Source organism: Oryctolagus cuniculus, chromosome 16 (assembly GCF_964237555.1).
Source record: "Oryctolagus cuniculus chromosome 16, mOryCun1.1, whole genome shotgun sequence".
In the NCBI taxonomy this organism is placed as follows: Eukaryota; Metazoa; Chordata; class Mammalia; order Lagomorpha; family Leporidae; genus Oryctolagus; species Oryctolagus cuniculus.
In genome coordinates this window covers 37,589,460-37,611,213 of record NC_091447.1, presented here as the reverse complement: position 1 = coordinate 37,611,213, position 21,754 = coordinate 37,589,460, and the positions used below count along the sequence as shown (strand labels likewise).

The 21,754-nt window shown below is 38.5% G+C and overlaps 1 protein-coding gene across 2 annotated transcripts in view; it reads left to right on the top strand.

Moving 5' to 3' along the window:
* GLCCI1 (glucocorticoid induced 1) overlaps window positions 1-21,754 on the top strand; it is a 114,926-nt gene that overhangs the window by 81,206 nt on the left and 11,966 nt on the right. Inside the window, exons 4-6 of one of the 2 annotated variants that reach the window (XM_017344466.3) lie at window positions 4,765-4,881; window positions 9,436-9,588; window positions 14,204-14,414. In XM_017344466.3, coding sequence (XP_017199955.2) covers window positions 4,765-4,881; window positions 9,436-9,588; window positions 14,204-14,414 — 481 coding nt within the window. The remainder of the gene's footprint in view (window positions 1-4,764; window positions 4,882-9,435; window positions 9,589-14,203; window positions 14,415-21,754) is intronic. The other variant, XM_017344467.3, reaches the window with a different exon arrangement.

Sequence of the window (21,754 nt, the reverse complement as noted above, 5' to 3'; positions counted from 1 at the left end):
ATTCTAACTGGAGTAAGGTGAAACCTCATTGTGGTTTTATTTGCATTTCCCTGATACCTAGTGATCTTGAGCATTTTCTCAAGTGTCTATTGGCCACTTGAATTTCCTCTCTTGAAAAATGCTTGTTCAAATCCTTTGCCCATTTCATAACTGGATGATTTATTTTGTTGGTGTTGAATTTCTTGAGCTCTTTATAGATTGTGGATCTTAACCCTTTATCATTTGTATAGTTTACAGATATTTTCTCCCATTCTGTCAGTTGCCTCTTCACTTTGCTGAGTGTTTCTTTTTCAGTGCAGACGCTTCTCAGGTTGATGTAATTCCATTTTCCAGTTTTGGCTTTGATTACCTGTACTTCTGGGATCTTTGCCAGGAAGTTACTCTTTGCCTATGCCAATATTTTCAGAATTTCCCAGTGTTCTCTAGTAATTGATGGCATCAGATTGTAAATTCAGTTCTTTGATCTTTTTTGAGTGGACGTTTATGTAAGGTGTAAGGTAAGGGTCTAGTTTATACTTCTGCATGAGGAGTTCCAGTTTCCCCAGCACCATTTGTTAAAGAGACTGTCCATGTTGCAGGGTTTGATTTTTGATATGTTGTCAAAGATAAGTTGATTGTAAATGCATGGATTGATTTTTGGACTTTCTATTCTGTTCCATTGGTCTACAAGTCTATTTTTTGGCCAGTACCAGGCTGCTTTGATTATAACTGCCCTGGAGTATGTCTTGAAATCAGGTGTTGTGATGCCTGATGTCTATAGTGTTGATTAACTCTTGTTTCTTTGCTAATTTTCTGTTTGGTTGATCTGTCCATTGCTGAAAGTGGGGTATTGAAGTCCCCCAATACTATTGGAGTCTATATCTCCCTTTAGTTCCATTAACATTTTTTTTTAAATAGCCAGGCACACTGTAAGTGGGTGTATATAGTCATATATTCCTGTTGAATTGATCCCTTAATCCATTACATAGTGCCCTTTTTATCTCTTTTAACAGTTTTTATTATTAAAGTCTGTTTTGTCTGATATTAGGATGGCAACACCAGCTCTTTTTTGTTTTCTGTTAGCATGGAATATCTTTTTTCATCCTTTTACTTTGAGTCTGCACGTTTCTTTATTGGTGAGATGCGTTTCTTGTAGGCAGTGAAAAGATGGGTCTTGGGCCAGTGCTGTGGGACAGCAGGGTTAAAGCCCTGGCCTGAAGTGCCAGCATCCCATCTGGGTGCCGGTTCTAGTCCCAGATGCTCCTCTTCCAATCCAGCTCTCTGCTATGGCCTGGGATAGCAGTAGAAGATGGCTGAAGTCCTTCGGCCCCTGCATCTGCGTGGGAGACCCGGAGGAAGCTCCTGGCTCATGGCTCCGGATCGGCACAGCTCCGGCTGTTGCAGCCATCTAGGGAGTGAATCAGCGGATGGAAGACGTCTCTCTCTCTCTCTCTCTCTCTCTCTCTACCTCTCTCTGTAACTCTCTTTCAAATAAATAAAATAAATCTTTAAAAAGAAAGAAAGAAAGAAAAGATGGGTTTTGTTTTTTAATCCATTCAGCCAATCTGTGTCTTTTAACTGGAGAGTTGAGGCCATTTACAGTCAAGGTGACTATTGATGAGTAACAACTTGGCCCTGCCATTTTTCCATAAATACTCCTATTGTTTACTTTGGATTTCTTCTGTACTTTTACTGGAGGTTTTTCTTCCTTGTTGTTCTTTCATAATGATCGCTGTCTTTCTGTGTTTCTGTGTATAATGCATCCTTAAGCATCTTTTGTAAAGCTGGACAAGTGGTGACAAATTCTTTCAATTTCTGTTTGTTATAAAAGGTCTTAATTTCACCTTCATTCACAAATGAGACTTTTGCAGGGTACGGTATTCTGGTTTGACAGGTTTTTTTTTCTTTTAAGATTTGGACTGTATCTCGCCATTCCCTCTATCCTGTAGGGTTTCTGATGAGAAATCAGCTGTGAGTCTAATTGGAGATCCTCTGAAAGTAATCTGTCTTTTCTCTTATGCATATTTTAGAATCTTTTCTTTGTTTTACTACAATATGTCGTGGTGAAGATCTTTTCTTGTCACATCTGTTTGGAGTTCTATGTGCATCTTCTACTTGGATGTCCCTTTCGTTCTCCAAATTGGGGAGAAAGGCCTTCTAGTCCATTCTCTCTTCCCACTTTTTCAGGAACTCCTAAGACCTGTGTATTGGTTAATTTGAAAGTATCGCATAAATCTCCAGTAGTGTTTTTGCATGTTCTAATTTCCTCTTTTTTTGTTTGTTTGTTTGTTTTTTTGGTCTGACTCTAAGATTTCCAAAGATTTGTCTCCTAGTTCTAGTTTTTTCTGCCTCACCAAGTCTCCTGTTAAGGCTTTCCACTCCATTTTTTATTTGATCTATTGAATTCTTCATTTCAAATATTTCATTTTGATTTCTCTTTCAAATCTCAATTTCATGGGAAAAATTTTCATTCATGTTATGCATGATTTTCTTTAGTTCGTGGATTTGCTTTTGAGTTATGATTAGTTTTTTGAATTCTGTTTCCAGTATTTCCTCAATTTCTTCATTTTCTCATTCTAATATTGAAAATGTTGTTGTGTTTCTTAGAGGGGAGGGGTCGTGGTATCTTCCTTATTCTTATTTCTTGTATTTCTGCATTTGTTTTTAAGCATCTGATGAGTTGGTTTTTTTTTTCCTCTAATGGCTTTTACCTTTGAGCTACTACTGTGTCTTAGTGGGATGTCTGCACTTTCATTGAATACCAAGAGGTGTGTGATGGGTGTGGCCAGGGACATCTGGTCAGTGTGCCAGATGGGGCAAATATCCAGGGTAGCACCCAAGTTGGGAGTAGTAGATTTCATCACCCAGCTACACCCTACACCTTCTCATGAAACCACTGAGTGCCCAGGGACTCAGCACACAAGACTCCCATAGACTCTGGGTCCAGAGTTTCTCTCTACTCTGCCAGCCTGTCCAGTCAACAGAGAGGCAGATGTTCTCTAAGACAGTTCTGCCTATATGTCTTGATCCTGGCAGGCTGGGGGCTCCTCACTGTCTCACCTCCTAGCCAGGATCAAAGTTAGTGGGGACTGCAAATTGTTCCCTCTTCTAGAATCTCTGGATCACTTGCATACACAAGAGGCACTAGTCAAGTGTGTTCCCTGCCCCGCCGCTGCCGCCAGTACCGCCTGGAAGGCGTACTATCTCAGTCAGTTAGTGCACACACAAAGTTTTCTGCATCTGCCACCCAAACCCAAAATGGTGCCCACCCTTTCTTAGCTGGGTAGCAGGTGCTATTGTGGGGAAGCTGGGGCAAAATAAACATGCCCCCTTTACCTCCCATTGTGTCCATGGGCAACGGTTAGCCCTCAGGGCTCTATTCCAGACTCATACCACATTCTCTCACTAGGTCTATAACCACCAGCTCTATAACCATGCTGCAATCTGGTCTCACCTTTGTCTCCAAACTGCTGCCCACTCCAGCTCTCGGCTGCTACAGCTGTGTCTGTGTTCATGCTGCACTTCCACATCCTCCATACAGGCCTACTCTGTTCTTACTCCTCTCACAGGATTTCCAGTGCTGTTTTCATACATGTCCTACCCCCCCCCCCTTTTTTTTTTTTTACTGTTTATCCTTGGCCTAGCATGGTAGTTCCATAATCTGCCATCTTGGAGTCTCAGAATTTATAATTTTAAAGTGTTTGGTAATTGGTCAACCAGATTGATTTTGTTTCTGAAAGACAGAAGCTTGGAAAAGAATGTGGTTCCTATTTTAAGAGATCAGGTTTGGGGCTGGCGCTGTGGCTCACTTGGTTAATCCTCTGCCTGCGGTGCTGGCGTCCCATATGGGCATTGGGTTCTAGTCCTGGTTGCTTCTCTTCCAGTCCAGCTCTCTGCTGTGGCCCAGGAAGGCAGCGGAGGATGGCCCAAGTGCTTGGGCTCCTGTACCCGCGTGGGAGACCAGGAGGAAGCACCTGGCTTTGGATCGGAATAGTGCTGTCCGTAGTGGCCATTAGGGGGTGAACCAACAGAAGGAAGACCTTTCTCTCTGTGTCTCTCTCTCACTGTCTAACTCTACCTATCGAATAAGTAAAAAAAAAAAAAAGAGAGATCAGGTCTGGCTTTAATCAATAGGCATCTGAAATACTATTTTTTTCACCTTACAAAAAATGTTTAGAAAGGAAGATCTTATATTTACCAATAGCACAATATAAATTTGTAGAACTGAAGCACTTATAACATTTATTTATTCTTAATTTTAAGTAGTATTCATCAGAAGAACTTGGAATAATAAATTATTGTGATGAATCATTAACTTTTTTGGAGGACCAGCATTGTAGCACAGCGGATTAAGCCACCACTGACCAACGCCAGTATCTATGGTAGTGCTGGTTTGAGTCCCCTTCTGCTCTGATTCCCATCCAGCTCCCCACCAATGTGCCTAGGAAGGTATTGGACAATGTCATAAGCACTTGGGCCCAGGCCACCTACATGGGAGGCCAGAATGGAGTTCCTGGCTCTTAGCCTCAGGTTGGCACAGATCTGTCTTTGAGGTCATTTTGGGAGTGACCCATTGGATGAAAGATTCTCTGTCTCCCTCTTCTCTGTTGTACCGCCTTTCAAATAAATAGATAAATAAATCTTTTTTTAAAAGAAAGAAATATTCTTCTTGAAATATCTGAGAAAAGGATGTTCAGTTATCAATAACCTACAACTGAAGAAATAACTACAAAAACTGATATTCACTTTTGTTCTCCTCTTGCTTCTCTGTTCCTCTCCCCAAAGCAGATTGCCAAACTGAGGCAGCAGCTACAACGCAGTAAGCAGAGCAGTCGTCACAGTAAGGAGAAAGATCGGCAGTCACCTCTTCATGGCAACCATATAACAATCAGTCACACTCAGGTAGGCTCACTTTTTTTGTCCAGATTTAAATAATTCTTTTTAGTTCATTAAGGACAAAGTTGTTGGTGAGAGCTTTGTGATGCAGTGAATTATGCTTTCTTTTGGGATGCCTGCATTCTATGTGGAACTGCCTGGGATTGAGTCTTGCCTCGGCTTCATATCTAGCTCCCTACTAATGTACCTTGGAAGGCAGTGGATAATGCCGAAGTACTTGGGTTACTACCATCCATGTGGGAGACCATCATGGAGTTTGTGGTTCCTGGTTTTTGCCTGACCCAACCCTGGTTGTTGGAAGTGTTTGGGGAATAAACCAGTGGATTTCTTCTCCCATGCGCTTCCTCCCCCCCTCCCCTCTCCCTCTCCCTTTCCCTCTCCCTCTCCCTTTCTTCTCTTCTCTTCTCTTCTCTCCTTCTCCCTTTCCCCCTCCCTGACAAATAAACAATTTTTTTTAAAAAGGGAAGAATTCATCATTTTAAGAATTTAAAAAAACTAAATCTTGAGCTCTACTAAATTACTGCTATTTGTTAAACTGTTTTAAGAAGTTTTAAAACCATGTGTTTAACCTTCTTTTATTAACAAAGCTAACAGAGTTGCATGGTTCAATGCATGATGCTGGCCTGGGCTGAAATTATAGTACTTATGGAGCAACCATAAGCATTATTTCATTTAATCTTTCAAGTGGTATGTTAAATTGTCTCATACAAAGGGTTAGAGTTTTTGTTTTCCACTCAGAAGCATGTACTAACGTGTCCCATGGAACAAAATTTGGGAAATACTTCTCTAAACCAAATTCACTTACAAATGTTGATATAAGTCTTAGTAAGTCAAATATGGTGATGGAGAAGAAACCTAAGCAATCTTATCAAGACAAATCCAGTCATGTATTGTTTCTCAGAGATAAAGATGGCTCAACATTGGGACAGTTTAGTTCTTGTATCAGAAAATCAGAGTGGGAACAAAATCCTTTTATCTTCTAGATGCTGAATAACACTTGATAAAAACTCAGTATCCATTTGTGATTTTATAAAAAACTTTATTAAGCTGAAAATAGGATTCCTCCTACTGTGATTAATTGCAAGTATAGTGAGAATGCAATAAAGAAATGCTGACAGTCTTATTGTTAACAGAAAAATCATGTCACAGATGTCTATAATTACTGATATTATTGATTGGTTGTGAGATGTTCTAGACAGGCAGAAAGAAAAAGAAATGTCACTGCTTACACATGACGTTGTTTATAAAATCAAACAGAACTACCCTAGACTAGTAAAACTAATAATAGGATCACTAAAATGAAAAGCATTGACAATACCAAATGTTGAGGATGTGAAACAACTAGATCAACTACATGTTGCTGGTAAGGATACAGAATGTGATAGCCACTTTGATAGTTTGCCATTTTCTTCAGAAGTTAAACATTTACATACCAGTCAACCCAGATTTTCCAGACTTTGGTATTTATCCACAAGAAATAAAAGAATATGTCCACAGATAAACTTGTTCAGGGACTTCAAAAAGTTTGTGGAAAAATGGAATTAAGATAAGGTTATTTTGGTGTGAAAAAGTTTTGAAATCTACATGTAGTTTCTTCATTCACACATTTCCCATAAACTTTTTGAAGACATCTCAAATGCATGAATTTTAAAATGTTTTTCACCAAAATAGCTAAGCTTTTAATTCTGTTTTCCAGGAATTTCTTTTAAAGTACTCCCTTCCAAGAATGCATTTGGAATCACTATTCCTATTAGTTAAAAAACAAACAAACAAACAAACAAACAAAACAGCTACCCAAGAACTGCTGAATGGATAGACATTTCAAATAGACATAGATTGTAATACTATTCAGCAGAAAAATGGGAGGGACTACTGATATGTAGGACAACCTGGTTGAGTCTCAAGAACATTGTGTTAACTGAAAGAACTCAGAAGCTAAAGGCTATACACTACTACATGATCCTTTATATTAAATTTCTGAAAAGGCAAGATGATAGGAATCATTGGCAGTAGAGATTGATTGCAGAAAAGCCCAGGGAATTTCTCTGGATGACAAGAGGTTCTAAAAGTGACTGAATTGACAATTGAGTAACTGTGTATGCTTAATAGAGCTCAGTGAACTGTATACTCCAAATGGATGATTTGATTGTATGCTAATTACACCTCATTAAAACTCTTTGAGGTAGTTTTCAAGTCTGACATTTGAAGTGACAATAAACGTCTTCCTTTTTCTCAATCTGATAGAATTAAGGTATTACTCTATTTCAAGTTCAATGTATTATACTAGATGGATTGTATAGTTAACTTGAATTTTACAGTGAAATATTTGGTTCATGGTTATACTCAAAAATAATTATCTTTGCAGTACACACTGAAACACAAAGGATACTTCAGAAAGTTTGTGGAAACTAGATTTTAAAAGATGAGTTTATTTTGGTGTAAAAATACACTGAAATCCATATACAAGGTTTCTTCAAAAAGTTAATGGAATTGTGTACTATAAAAAACCTGTGCATCAATTTAAATAGTTCTGTACCAAAATAAACTTATATTTTGATTCCACAAACTTTTTAAAGTACTCTCAGATATGTAGGTCAAATACAAAATCTATAATATAGTTTAAATTACTTTAAGAACTAAAAAAATAAGAGAGGAGGGTATTTCTAACTAGCTGGTGATCTCCTGAGGGTTCATTGTACTATTTTTGTCTAATCTATGATTAGAATTTTCTGTAATAGAAAAGGGAAAATGAAATTTAACAAGATGATAAGATAAAATATAAACATACTTTAGCTACAACATGTTAGAAAGTGTAAGGAAAAAATATATAATGCCTAGAACTAAATATGCAAACTATAAATCTTTGTGGAGATATGAAATAGAGACCTAAGTCTTAACACATTCATGAGTTTGAGAAGACTCGATATTTTTCAAATAGCAACTTACCCCAAATTAATGTACAAATTGTGTTTAAGTTTCAGTGGAAGTTTAAAAGAAATTGTTTTAATTATTTACAAGATTATTATATAGGGCCGGCGCCGCGGCTCACTAGGCTAATCCTCCGCCTAGCGGCGCCGGCACACCGGGTTCTAGTCCCGGTCGGGGCGCCGGATTCTGTCCCGGTTACCCCTCTTCCAGGCCAGCTCTCTGCTGTGGCCAGGGAGTGCAGTGGAGGATGGCCCAGGTGCTTGGGCCCTGCACCCCATGGGAGACCAGGAAAAGCACCTGGCTCCTGGCTCCTGCCATCGGATCAGCGTGGCGCGCCGGCCGCAGCGCGCCGGCCGCGCCGGCCATTGGAGGGTGAACCAACGGCAAAAGGAAGACCTTTCTCTCTGTCTCTCTCTCTCACTGTCCACTCTGCCTGCCAAAAAAAAAAAAAAAAAAAATTATTATATAGAAAGGCAGTACTCATGAGTAGAAAAGAAAATCTGAAAAAACTTTCCCTACAAGATACCAAAATATACTATAAGATTATAGGAACTAAAATACAACCCTGTTATAGGATTAGTCAGTAGCTCAAAGAAATCAAACACAAAATTGATACAGAAATGTTGAGGCAGTTGGAGTACTCTATCAGATAAAAATACTAAGCCTGTACTTTACACAATACACAAAAATAGATCACAAATTATAAGTTAGTATTTAAATGTGAAAAAACATGAAAGTACTGAAAGGAAAATATTTGACACTAAAGAAGCTTAAATATGTCATAGTTATAACTTCAGTGTGAAAGAAAGCTCATGGCAGTAGCAATTGCACATTAATCACAGCATCTCAAGACAGCAGCATTGAGTACAGGAGATATTGTGCTGATCAGTGATTATGCATCCACCTCATTATTGATTCAGATATATCAGCTCTAATCTTTCAGTATAAGAGATTGCATTTTATTTTAATTTTTACTGTTAAACTTTATTTTTCTTTTTTCCTTCCTACTGTATATGTTCCTTGAGCATCAGATTGCTCATCTTACAATTTTTGGTGTCCACCACTGCAGCTTTCAGATATGTTATTTTTGAAACTCCTGCAAAGGACTTTTGAAAACAACCTTAAGTTGTTCAGTAAGTGTTATTGAAATTAACACAGATAGTTGCTACATTAATAATCTGATAGATTTTCTTAAATGGTTGACAAAGTAGAGATTAAAAATACTAACATGTAATTGTCACTTTGGGAACAAAGATAAACACAGAACTGCACTGTAGTCATATGATACGCTTAACTTAATTGATCTCAACTATACTTCTCTAGTGAAACAGAGAAAAATAAAATTTAAACTGTGCAAAAGGTTTGTGTGCCATTCTACTAAACAGGTGTAGGCATTGTAGAATTATACCTTAACACTTATATAAAAGGATTTTGAAGATTGTTTTGACTCTATGTAATCTTTACCTTATTTCAAAACTTAAATTTCTTTCTGTTTGGGTATCACTTACTATAGTGGAAATGTAAAAAAGAACTCTGTTCGTTGGGTTTCAGTTTTCAGATTTACCATGCCTTTTAGTTCTTGATTTCTTTGACCACAAATGACTTGACACTACTTTGAATTCTGTCTTATAGGCTACTGGATCAAGGTCAGTCCCCATGCCACTGTCAAGTATATCAGTGCCAAAATCATCTATTTCACGTGTGCCCTGCAATGTAGAAGGAATAAGTCCTGAGTTAGAAAAGGTGTTCATTAAAGAGAATAATGGGAAGGAGGAATTGTCTAAGGTAAGGTCATATGAGTTGTTGGAATCTTTTTTTCTTTAACATTGCAAGAAGTCTCAAAAATATTTTCCTTTTAGATAACAGCTTTATTGAGATATAATTCATATGCCATACCATAAACCTCTTTGATGCATAATTAAGTGGTTTTTAGAATTTATACAGTTGTATAGTCATCACCATAATCAATTTCATAGTATTTTTGACACCCCAGACAAGAAATTTCTATCCTCTGGCATTCATCTGTGATTTCTAACACTTCTAGCACTAGGCAAACACTAATCTACTCTTTGTCTATGGATTTTCCTGTTCTAGACATTTTATATATAATCATACAAAAGTGGACTTTTGTAAATGACTTTCTCCACTTAGAATGGTTAAGGTTCCCTTGTGTTTACAGATTTTATTTACCTACTATAAATTGATGGACATGTGAGCTATTTCTGCTTTCTTAGCTATTATAAATAATGCTGTATTAACATTTGTATACAAATTTTCACGTGATTATAATGTTTTCATTTCTCTTGGAAATATACTTGGAACTGCTGAGATTGTTTTCAAATGTGACTTTACCATTTTATGTTCCCACCAGCAGTATATGAGAATTCTAGTTTCTTTCCATACTTTTTTAAAATATAAATATTTATTCATTTATCTGACAAGAAGAGTGACAGAGAGGGAGGAAGACAAAGCGAGAGAACTGTCTTCCATCCACTCATTTACTCCCCAAATGGCCACAACAGACACGACTGGTCCAGGCCAAAGCCAGGAGCCCAGAGCTCCATCCAGGTCTCCCACATAGGTGGGAGGGACCCAAGCATTTGAACCATCTTCCACTGCTTTCTCAGGCACATGTCAGAAGAGGCTGGATTAGAAGCGGAGCAACTGGGACTAGAACCCATGCTCTAAAATGGAATGCTGACTTCTAAAGCAGTGGCTTAACCCACTGCAGCAACACTTGTAATTGCCTATCTTTTAAAATGACAGCCATCCTAGTATGAAGTGGCACCCCATCCCCATCGTGGTGGTATTGACTTCATTTCCTAAAGGCTGATAAAGTTAAACATCTTTTCATATGCTACTGGTTGTTTGTGTTTCCTCTGTAAAAACATTTATTTAAATCCTTTAAAATTGGGTTATTCGTCTTTTTATTATTGAGTTGTAAATGTCTTTTATAAAGATCTTTACTTTATAGATACAATTTTTTTTTTATTTTTATTTTTGACAGGCAGAGTGGATAGTGAGAGAGATAGAGAGACAGAGAGAAAGGTCTTCCTTTGCCGTTGGTTCACCCTCCAATGGCCGCCACGGCTGGCGCGCTGTGGCCAGCGCGGCGCGCTATGGCCAGCGCACCGCGCTGATCCGATGGCAGGAGCCAGGTGCTTCTCCTGGTCTCCCATGGGGTGCAGGGCCCAAGCACTTGGGCCATCCTCCACTGCACTCCCTGGCCACAGCAGAGAGCTGTCCTGGAAGAGGGGCAACCAGGAAAGAATCCGGCACCCTGACCGGGACTAGAACCCCGTGTGCCGGTGCCGCTAGGTGGAGGATTAGCCTATTGAGCCGCGGCGCCGGCTGATACAAATTCCATATAGATATGTCATCTGACAATATCTCCCATTCTGTTTTTTCAGTTTTCACTTTTTTGATGTTCTTTGAAGAACGTTTTCTAATTTTGATAAAGTCCAATTCGTTTTTTTGTTATTGTGGCTTATTCTTTTGATATAATATTTAAGAAACCATCACCTAATCCAAGATCACAATTGCTTATTCCTATGCTTCCTTCTGTATTAGCCCACTTACATTTGATCCATTTTGAGCTAATCAAAAATACATTGTAAATTACCTCATTCTCAGTAAAGAAGTCTGAACAATACCATATGTGAGCCTGTAGTTGACCCTGTTTTTAAAGGTACACCCAACTAAGTAAAGCACTAGATAACTTTTGGCACAGTTACCTTAGTAATGCTTTTATGGAGCTAAACTTGTAATTTGAAATGTATCAAATATGTGTCTGATCCCAACAAATAATGTATAGCTTTTTAAACTGACTTTGAGTTGGTTATTAAATAAAAATTAAAAGTTTCTCCTAGGGAATCATTTGGCCTACCATTAATACTCCAGTTAGGAAACCACTAGGCATCCCACATTAGAGTACCTGTGTTCGAGCCCCACCTCTGACTTTGAATTCCATCTCCCTGCTAATGCAGACTCTGGGAGGCAGTGGTGGTATCTCAAGTGTTTGGGTTCCTGCTATCTGTATGGTAGATAAGGACTGAGTTCCCCACTGCTGGCCTTGCCTCTCCTCACTTCTCCACTATTATAGGCATCTGGCAACTGAATCAGTGGGTGGCAGCTCTCTTTATCTCCATTTTTCTGCCTCTCAAATGAATAGATTTTTTAAGGAAAGAAAAGAAAATCTTTGTTCCAACTCTTAGTATTGCTCAGCAGGTATAAGAACATTCATATTTTCTTATATATCCTTCCTGATAATTGCTATGTGCATATGTGTGTGGTAGTGCTTTGGTCCATAGTAAATCATTGTATGAATTAAAGTATGTCTCCTGTTAGTTGACATTTAGATTGTTTTCTGTTTTTGTCATCACAGGTAGTACTCTAGAAAGCATTGAATACTCTTACAAATAGTTTTTAAGCAATAAAATTGCTGTATCAAATTATTTTTTACACTTACAATTTTGATGAATATTGTGGCCAGTATTGTGACCCAGCAGGTTAAGTTGCTGCCTGCTACATTGGCATCCCATATGAGTGCTGGCTTCTCCACTTCCATCTAGCTTCCTACTAATGTACCTGGGAAAGCAGCAGAGGATGGCCCAAGTACTTGGGACCTTGCCACCCACATGGGAGACCTGGGTGGAGTTCCAGGCTCCTGGCTTCAATCTGTCCCAGCCCCCACCCACGTGGCCATTTGGAAAGTGAACCAACAGAAAGAAGATTCTCATTCTCTTTCTCTCTCTTTCTCCCCACACTATTTCTCTATAATTCTGCCTTTCAAATAAACAAATAAATGTTTAAAAATAAATACCGTTTTGATGAATATATCTAAAATCATCTCCCAAAAGAGGTACCATTTTACTCTGTATTGACATTTTATGTTGCTTTTATTTTATATATGTATTATGGCATTTCTTAGCTATTAAATTCTTCCTTTATACATTAAGTAGAAATGGAAGAACAATAATGTAAGGAATTAATATTGGATGTAATAATAATTTACATATCTGTTTATTCTTTAAGAATGCCAATGAAAAACTATGCTAAAATAAGAAACTTAATGAAATAGTTCTGCTTTTAAATAAGTCCTGTTCTAACTTAACAGGCATTTCAGAATGATACTAGGATAACTTAAGACTTATGATTAAGTGTGCCTCAGACTTAATGAATCAAAATGTCTGCCAGTTGTGGGGAGCAACCCGGACTAGACTAAGTTATTGGAATTAAGACTTATTCTATGCATCTGCTCTCCCACAATATGGCGCTGGGAGAGGAGAAAACAGCTTCTACGCAGCTGCCTCTTGCCAACTTGAGTGATGACCTCCAGGAGCTGATCCTGCTCCTGATTGGAGGAGAGCAGCGTACTCGGCGTGTGGGCAGCCGAGTTGGGATTGGCGGAAGAGGACTATAAAGGAGGAGAGAGACAACATGCACCAGGAACATCTAAGGGGAACATCTAAGAGGAACATCTGTGCAGCCCCCAAGAGAGCCGGCCGGCGGTGTGCCGCTCCCCTGCAGAAGTGGGGAAAAGTGGCAGGGGGAACCGCCCTTCCACGGAGGTGGAAGGGACGGTAGCCAACCTGGGAAGAACCAGCAGCAAACCCGGGGAGGGCCGAGCAGACAAAAGAACAGCGCAGGGTCCTGTGTCGTTCCTCCACGAAGAGGGGGAGCGACATAATGGTGCCGTGACTCGGATATGAAGCCTAGGCAGGGTTTAGTGTCGTTCCTCCATGAAGAGGGGGAGCGACACCAGTAACTTAAGAAAATTATCATGTTATCTATATTGATATTCCAAGACTTAATGTTTTATCTACAAATATGTACATTTGTAAAATATGTTTTAGAGTTCTTCTACCTCCCAATGAAACAAAAGTTGAATAAATTGGTATGCATTACCTAGTTATAGGTTAAGAAATGGAAATAATTATATTTTTTTGGTTTCTAAAACATTAAAATAAGGAAAAATGAGGGAAAAAAATCTATGCATGTAAATATTGAGATTTCACTTTTTCTTACTAGCAGGTCAAAGAGATGTTTTTGGCAATTCAGTTAATTCATTTAACAAATGCTTATTGAGTGTGTGTCTCTATGTAGGACACAGTTTTAGCCTTTAGAGGTCATGTGTTAAACTCTCCTTGAGGCGTATCATGGGAAGTACTCAACTCTGATCTATAAAGGAAGCTATGGAATTTTCAAGACAGTTTGATTTGAAAGAAAATTTTCATTGAGTAAAGGTAATCTGTTGAGAAATTAACTTAAGCATAGCTTCTCTGATGACTGAATTATGGTGGTTATAGTAGTAGAATATGAAATCAAAGAAAATGCCATATGCTTTCTGTGAGATTTGCACACATTCTCATTCACACGTTTGATGGTGTTCCTCTTGCAGCCTCTGGACATACCAGATGGTCGACGAGCTCCACTCCCTGCTCACTATCGGAGCAGTAGCACTCGCAGCATTGACACGCAGACTCCTTCTGTCCAGGAGCGCAGCAGCAGCTGCAGCAGTCATTCACCTTGTGTCTCCCCTTTTTGTCCTCCGGAATCCCAGGATGGCAGCCCTTGCTCCACAGAAGACTTGCTCTATGATCGTGATAAAGGTGAGAGTGCAGTCATTCACTTCGGTAGAGGGTTTGTGCAGGGCCTTGTTCACTGTGCTTTCTTTGTCTTAGATCATTACATCATTTTTTTTTCTTCCTTTGAGTGGTGAGAATGTAAAAGATTGGTTAATCTGGATTTGTTTGTTCATTGGTGTCACATACTCCCTTTTTTGTGACTCTCAAAAACATCTTCCATAAATGTGTCAGAGAAGCACAGCGCATGGTTCTAAGAGTTAATGAAAACTATAAAATGGAGTGCATATAACTTCACATCTTAAAACACACAACTGTTTCCCTTAGTATGATTCAGAGCTAATGATTGTTATGATACGGTTTATATTTCTCATGCCTAAAGTTAGATTTAATAATCAGATTGATTTTGGAGAAAGTAATTTCTAAGGGTTCTCTGAGAAGACTAAGTGTATTTTTAACCAAAGAGATAAAGTTTAGTAAGTACCTCCAGGACGTCAGAGATCACATTATGGTAGGTAGGTGAAGTGTTCACTGTTGAGAGCCTGTGAGGATTATTATTGCCTGTCAGTCCTGGGCTGAGTGAGTGTTTACCTGGCTGTGTGTCAGGCCCTCAGTCTACTGCTGCTGGCTTGGCTCTTTGTGTTTCTGGCCACCTAAGTCCTAGCTACTTACATAGCAACACTGAGCTTTTACAAAACATTATCTGCTTCTCACCATAAAGAAATAGACCAATGGCAACAAAATTTTTAAAAACATAGAGAAGCTAATTTACAAAATATTGCAGGGTCTTTATGGTCCTTCTTATAATTTGACCCCCACCTCCTATAATGTTGTAGTGTGTGATTTTGTAGTACTGTTATTGTTCATAAATTGTCCAGATCTTAATTGCTTAGCCCAGTGAATTTTACCTTTGGATGCTCATGAAGCTACCACCTAGATCAAGGTATTGGTGTGGAAAACTTTTATCATCTCCTGAGGCTTCCTTGGGCCTCTTCCCAGAGTTTTCTTCCTCTCTAGCTAGAAGTAACCACTCTTCTGATTTGATCACCATTATTTAGTCTTTGCCAGCTGCTTAGTTTTATAGAAATGGAATTATGCAGTATGTATTGTTTTGTGTCAGGCTCATTTCACTTGTCGTTAAACCTAACTCTTCTGAGATGTTTAATGGAAGTTATTTTGGACTTTGTCATCTGCTCTTATATCTGTGGGTGAATTTTGGCTGTTCTTTCTTTTTGACTCTTTCATGATTGAAGGACTCTATTCCACCACTAAGGACATATTAAAGGTAGACTCAGACATCTCATGGCTTCAACTGGGAAGACTGCATTTCTTAGAGTATCAGACTAGGAAACTTTGATTTCACTCAGGCATTCTATTAGAGAGAACACGTTTAATCACTTCCTCCCATTTTACTGTAGATATTTTACAGTAAGATAAACAGGAAAGCATCTTGCTTCCTGTGGGAATATTGGCTTATTTTTAAAGCTAAATGGAAATGTTAAATAATAGTAATTTATTTTAGACTACATGGATGGTAAATGGCAAAATGGATCTGACTGATTCCAATACTCATATTATTTGTGTAACAGTAGAAAGAATAAGTCTGGTTAAAATTGTCCAGCTTGCAGCTTGACAGCTTGACACTTGTAAAATTAAAAGTAGAAATAATAGCAGTAGTAAGGCCAGACAATTAATTTTACAGTTTGGTTTCTTCTTAAGTTTAACATTGTGGACGTTTGAGAGATGCTGAACCAGAGAGGATGTGGGCTGGGAAGATAGATGAGTTCTGTCTTGGTTGACTGTTAGGCTTCCTTCAGGGCCTCCACATGGTTTTACCCACGAGACAGAGAAGTAGCTGCAGTAGCCCACAGAGTTTCAGGTAATTCTCAAGCTTCAAATGGTATGTGTTCTTTACTAACTCTTTTTCCTAGAGATTTATACTGTTTTATTCTGAGAAAGTATAACCATGTCTGCCAGGATACATACTTATTTTTTTGGTAGGAGACATCATAACACAGAAGCTAAGAGCAGCCCTGGCTTCAAGACCACACAGGAATGCATTTGAATCCTGTAAAGTTTTGGACATAAACCTGCAGTCATTGCCAAGTATTCAATAAATAGTAGCTTCTGCTATAAAAATAAGCACCATTGGTCATCACCTATTGCTTTCCCTAGTGCCTTCAGGAAAATATATATGAAATGTTTACTTTTCTCCCACAGCTCATCCAAAACCTCCCTATCTGTCCTACTTTCTATGAATTCTCTAATCTAAATTCTGAACATTTCTTAGAAAAGTTAGACCTTTTGGCCAGCGCTGCGGCTCACTAGGCTAATCCTCTGTCTGCGGCGCCGGCACCCCAGGTCCTAGTCCCGGTTGTGGTGCCGGTTTTGTTCCGGTTGTTCCTCTTCCAGTCCAGCTCTCTGCTGTGGCCCAGGAAGGCAGTGGAGGATGGCCCAAGTCCTTGGGCCCTGCACCCACATGGGAGACCAGGAGGAAGCACCTGGCTCCTGGCTTCGGATCAGCGCAGTGCACAGGCCGTAGCGGCCATTTTGGGGGTGAACCAACGGAAAAGGAAGACCTTTCTCTCTGTCTCTCTCTCTCAGTGTCTAACTCTGTCTATCAAAAAAAAAAAAGTTAGACCTTTCTTTAAATTTTGCCTTTGCTTATATGTTTTCCTTTATGCACTTTTATTCTCACATATCTACCAGCTCTGCCTGACACTAATATCTTTTCTTTCTACTCTTCCTCTTGTTTTTGGATTGTTATGTAAAATGATAACATTGGTCCAGATAATCTCTAAGGCCACAGTTTTTCTTTCTAGCAATTCAAAAAATGTTTCTCATGGTTAGTATTGTAGTACCTACCTCAATCATTATTGAGGCTAAATGAGATAATTGTAGGAAAGTTCTTAGCACAACCTTTGGTACATAGTAACAATAAATGCTCTTGGATATTGCTCTTAGTAATTTTTTTAAGTCTCTTCAGAAATTATGGAGATAGAGGGGATCTTTGAATTATTGTTTAAGACATTTTTCTATTTTTTACAAACCACTTCAGTGTGAGAAGACATGATGACATCAGTCTCTTAACATAATTACCATATTTAGCTTGGAGGCATTACTCATTGATTAAGATGAAGTTCATGTTCTATTACAAATTTCTGATTCTCAAACCAATCAACATCTTTCCATCTTTATAAAGAGAAAATTAAAATAACACCTGTCCCTTTTATATAAGTATATTTACATGTGTACATATATGCATTTTAAGATTGGAAGTAGAGATTCATATATTTCAAATGAGTTTATACTTCTACTTCATGTAAGGAACATACCTGAGCATTTACTATATGTCAGGTGATATACTGGAGTATGGAGAAATAGAGATAAATAAGATGTAATATTTGTCTTTAAGGAATGTATAGCCTAATAGGGAGTAATAGGAATGTAAACAAATAATACACTATTACAGAATTATATTTAGAACAATAAAAAAGTACAAAGAAGAATGTTGTCAGCCCTATATTCTGGAATCGTGTTATGTCATTCAAACTCTGCAATAGTGTCTGATTCGTAAGTTATGTATGTAAAGTACAAATCCTAGATTTTGGGGTTTTTAAAGATAACAAATTTTTTTAATTTGCATTATCTACAATAAACCATAAATTGGTCTTTTATTTATTTGCAGTTCAGAAAAAAACATGGAAGTAATGAAGCTGTCTTACAGGTTTTCACCATTAACTATGAAAACAGAATGAATACTGTGATTCTGTAATCAACTTGGATCAATTTGTACTACCACCATATTTGTAGTTAGTATAGAAAAATTTTTCCTATGGTAGAATCACTACTTCAAGTAATCCTTAGGGGCTGGATAGATACACATAGGAGTAGAGATGGCCAGTTGTTGGTAATACAAAGGAACACTAAACAGTTTCTGGAAAATCAAATTAAAATTGTTTTGCTGCACAGAATTTTTTAAAGTCTATGCATAGTTTTGACCTAACACAATTTTTTGTGAACTTTTTTTTTGAAGACTTCTCATATACATGGATCTCAAAAACTTTTTGCACCAAATAAATTTAGCTTTAGTTCTGTTATCTACAAATATTTTGAAGTGCCCTCATAGATGCTCTATTGAGGGGCATACTGGTGAGTTGATTATTTTTCCAGTATTCCTCTGTTTTTATCCTTTACTGCCTTTGATAACATTATTTCTGCCTGTTCCTAACATCTTTTCTCCACGGACTGTGTATAATTTGAGATCCAATAATTTTAGTTGAATAGCACATTATGTCTCCCCCATACCCTGACTTATTTCAGGTGGGTTTTGTTGTTTGTGTTGTGTTGGCTGTGTGCATGTTGTGTTCTGCTAGCTTTTTCCAATGACCCAAAGACTGAAAGCAGCCTGTTCACAAGTGATAAGATCGCCAGGCTAACTAACCTAATAGCATTCATAGTTCTACAGCTCTACATGAGTACTTATGGAGCCAGAATAAGAGCTCTTGGTTTGACATGTCTCCCTCAGAGTCAACCAGAATTATTCCACCTTGTCATGTGGTAGGACGCAGAGGAAATAGTCATTTACCTAATACAGATGGCAGCACCAAAATATTAGTCCTTCTAGTATCTCTGCCAGTGTTCCTTGATGGTGGCCAAACTTGTGGCCAGGCAAGCCACAAAATCTCAACTTCAGGTTGCCACATATCATCGATCTTTGGCACAATTTACCTAGGCGGCTGTTATAAAATTCTGCAATTTTGCAGGATATTGTGGAAACAGTGATTACTGTAATCATAAACTCAATGGAACCATTTTACTCTGTCCAGCTACTGAGACTTAGAATTGTGTTTCAGGAGTCCATGAATTGATTACTTGTAATGTAAACTATATTTTTCCAACGGAACAATGTATGCTATGTGAATGGAGTAACCCAAGCCAATGCATATAAGCCTGTTTAGCTCATGCTAAGACTTAACTCATAAATATTAACATTGTTAAACTCTGTGTTTTGGAACTCAGTTGCCCTTGGTCCCAGGAGAGATACAGAAAAGTACTATCTTTTCAGGATCCAGAGCTGATCTTAGGTGTTAGGAGGATGTTTAAAACATACTGCTTTGGGCATCTTCCTATCTACTTATTTTTTTTAATTTAATGAATATATTTTTTTCATAAATACAACTATAGGGATACACTGGTTCTTTCCCCCATACCCACCAACCCCAAACCCCATCCCACCTCCCTCTTCCTCTCCCATCTCCTTCTTCATTTTGGTTCATTTTTAGTTTGACTTTATATATAGAGGACCAACTCCATGCTAAGCATAGACATCAACAATTTACACCCACACACACACACAACATATAGAAGTACAGTTTGGGAACAAAGTTTGCAGTCGATTCTCAGTACAACTCATCAGGGACTGAGGTCCTACATGGGGAGTAAGTGCACAGTGACTTCTGTTGTTCCTTTAACAATTAACACTCTTATTGATGAGGTCAGTGATCATCCAAAGCTCTTGCCATGAACTGCCAAGGCTATGGAAACCTGTGACCATAGACTGCATCGGTATTTGAACACGGCCATAAGCAAAGTGGAAGTTCTCTCCTCCCTTCAGAGAAGAGTACATCCTTCTTTGATGACCCTTTCTTTCCATTGAGGTCTCACAGGGATCCTCCATGTAGGATATTTTTTGCCACAGTCTTAGCTTTCCATGCCTGAAATGCTCTCCCAGGCCTTTCAGACAGACCAGGAAGCCTCAAGGGTTGCCTGTCTACTTCTGTTTTTACCCTGTTTGTATATTTTTTCGGGGACTCTGTCTCTTAACCTTTTTTTGTCCTAGCCCTTACATGCATTAGCCATTTGTCTTTAATAACCTAATCAGCCAAGATTTTGTAGCACTTTACTTTTTTGTTTTACTGTGAGAACAGATGTGATGGATATACTGCCTCTAGCTAGCACACCTTGAAAATTACTGTTTTTGAACCTGGATCTGTTCATCAGAGACTATTGCTGCATGATTCTAGAATGTTCATTATCCCAGAAGAACCTGTTGGCAATAAAATTACAGTGTAAAAAGATACTGTTCCCCAAAATTTCCATAGGTCAAAACTGACCTGTGCTAGAATTTTGTCCCTAAGATCATTTTCCCTATTTCCTTTTTTTAAGACAACATCTAAAATGACATACATTCCCAGTATCTGACAGCACATAGTGAGTACATCCTCCAGTAATGCCCATTTCTCTTCTTTGTGAAAATGTTGACAGTGTATATCTTTATGAGACAGCTCCTTTAAGACCTTTTCTCATGGTATGCCCATTCTTTAAGGGATATGCTTTAATAGCTATATTGATATAGTTTTTTTCTTTACGTTGTTAAACTGTATATGTTAGACTTTTTAATAATGTTCATGAAGAGTGTATACTCTGCAAAACAAAATAATGAAGAATAGACTGTTTATGCTGATTTACTAATAGGCTTCTGAGGGGGAAAGAAGCCATGAAGTTCAAATTTCATATTGAAATTAGGGGAAGAGAAATAACTTTGCTAATGCCTGACTCATTCTCCCCTTCTCTCAGTCATGTTGGTTACAGGTGAACTATGAGCACAACTAGGGAGACAAGAAGAGAGTATCAGCTAGGTTAGAGGAGGAGGGAAGCTGTTGGATTTTTCCTCCACATTATCTTTTGTGTTCCAGTTAGACATAGCCACTCTTTACATTCTGTACCCTTTGAGACTAACAGGAGGCAAACCCAATAAGCCTTCAGTTAGAACCACAGAATGTTAGGCTGGAAGGAACTTGATCATGTAGTTACCTCAACCTCTCTGTATCCGTGCATGTAAATTGGGGATATCTGCTTGATGGAATTATAATGATTAAGTGTGCTCAGGTGATTTTATCTGTGTTGTTTCCTCTAATGTTACCACAATCCTATGAGCAGGTGACATCATTATGTAAAAGGATGGGGAATCTGGGGCTTGGAGAAAGTACGTTTTCCTAGCTTCTGCCGTGTTCAGATGCCAACAAAGATCTTCTGTAGGAACTTCATACAACATCTTGCTTTGCAGAGGATTGGTCTTGACGTAGGCATTCAGATGTGAAAGGGCCTGGTGTATGGAGAACAGTAAGAAATTATATGGCTGGAGCATGGGGGTGAATGATGGGGAGTAGAAAGCTGTGAGAGAGGCAGAAAGACTAGTGTTTCTTAAGGGGCTTTATATACCTTGTTGTGAGGAGTGAAGGACCAATCAAAGTTTAATATTTAAGAACTGTAGCTCAGGTGGAACTCAGAAGAGCAGAGCGGCCGGAGAACAGGATGTCATTTTTTATAGTGCAGTCTTAGTGTTTTCAAACTTTTTTATTGCA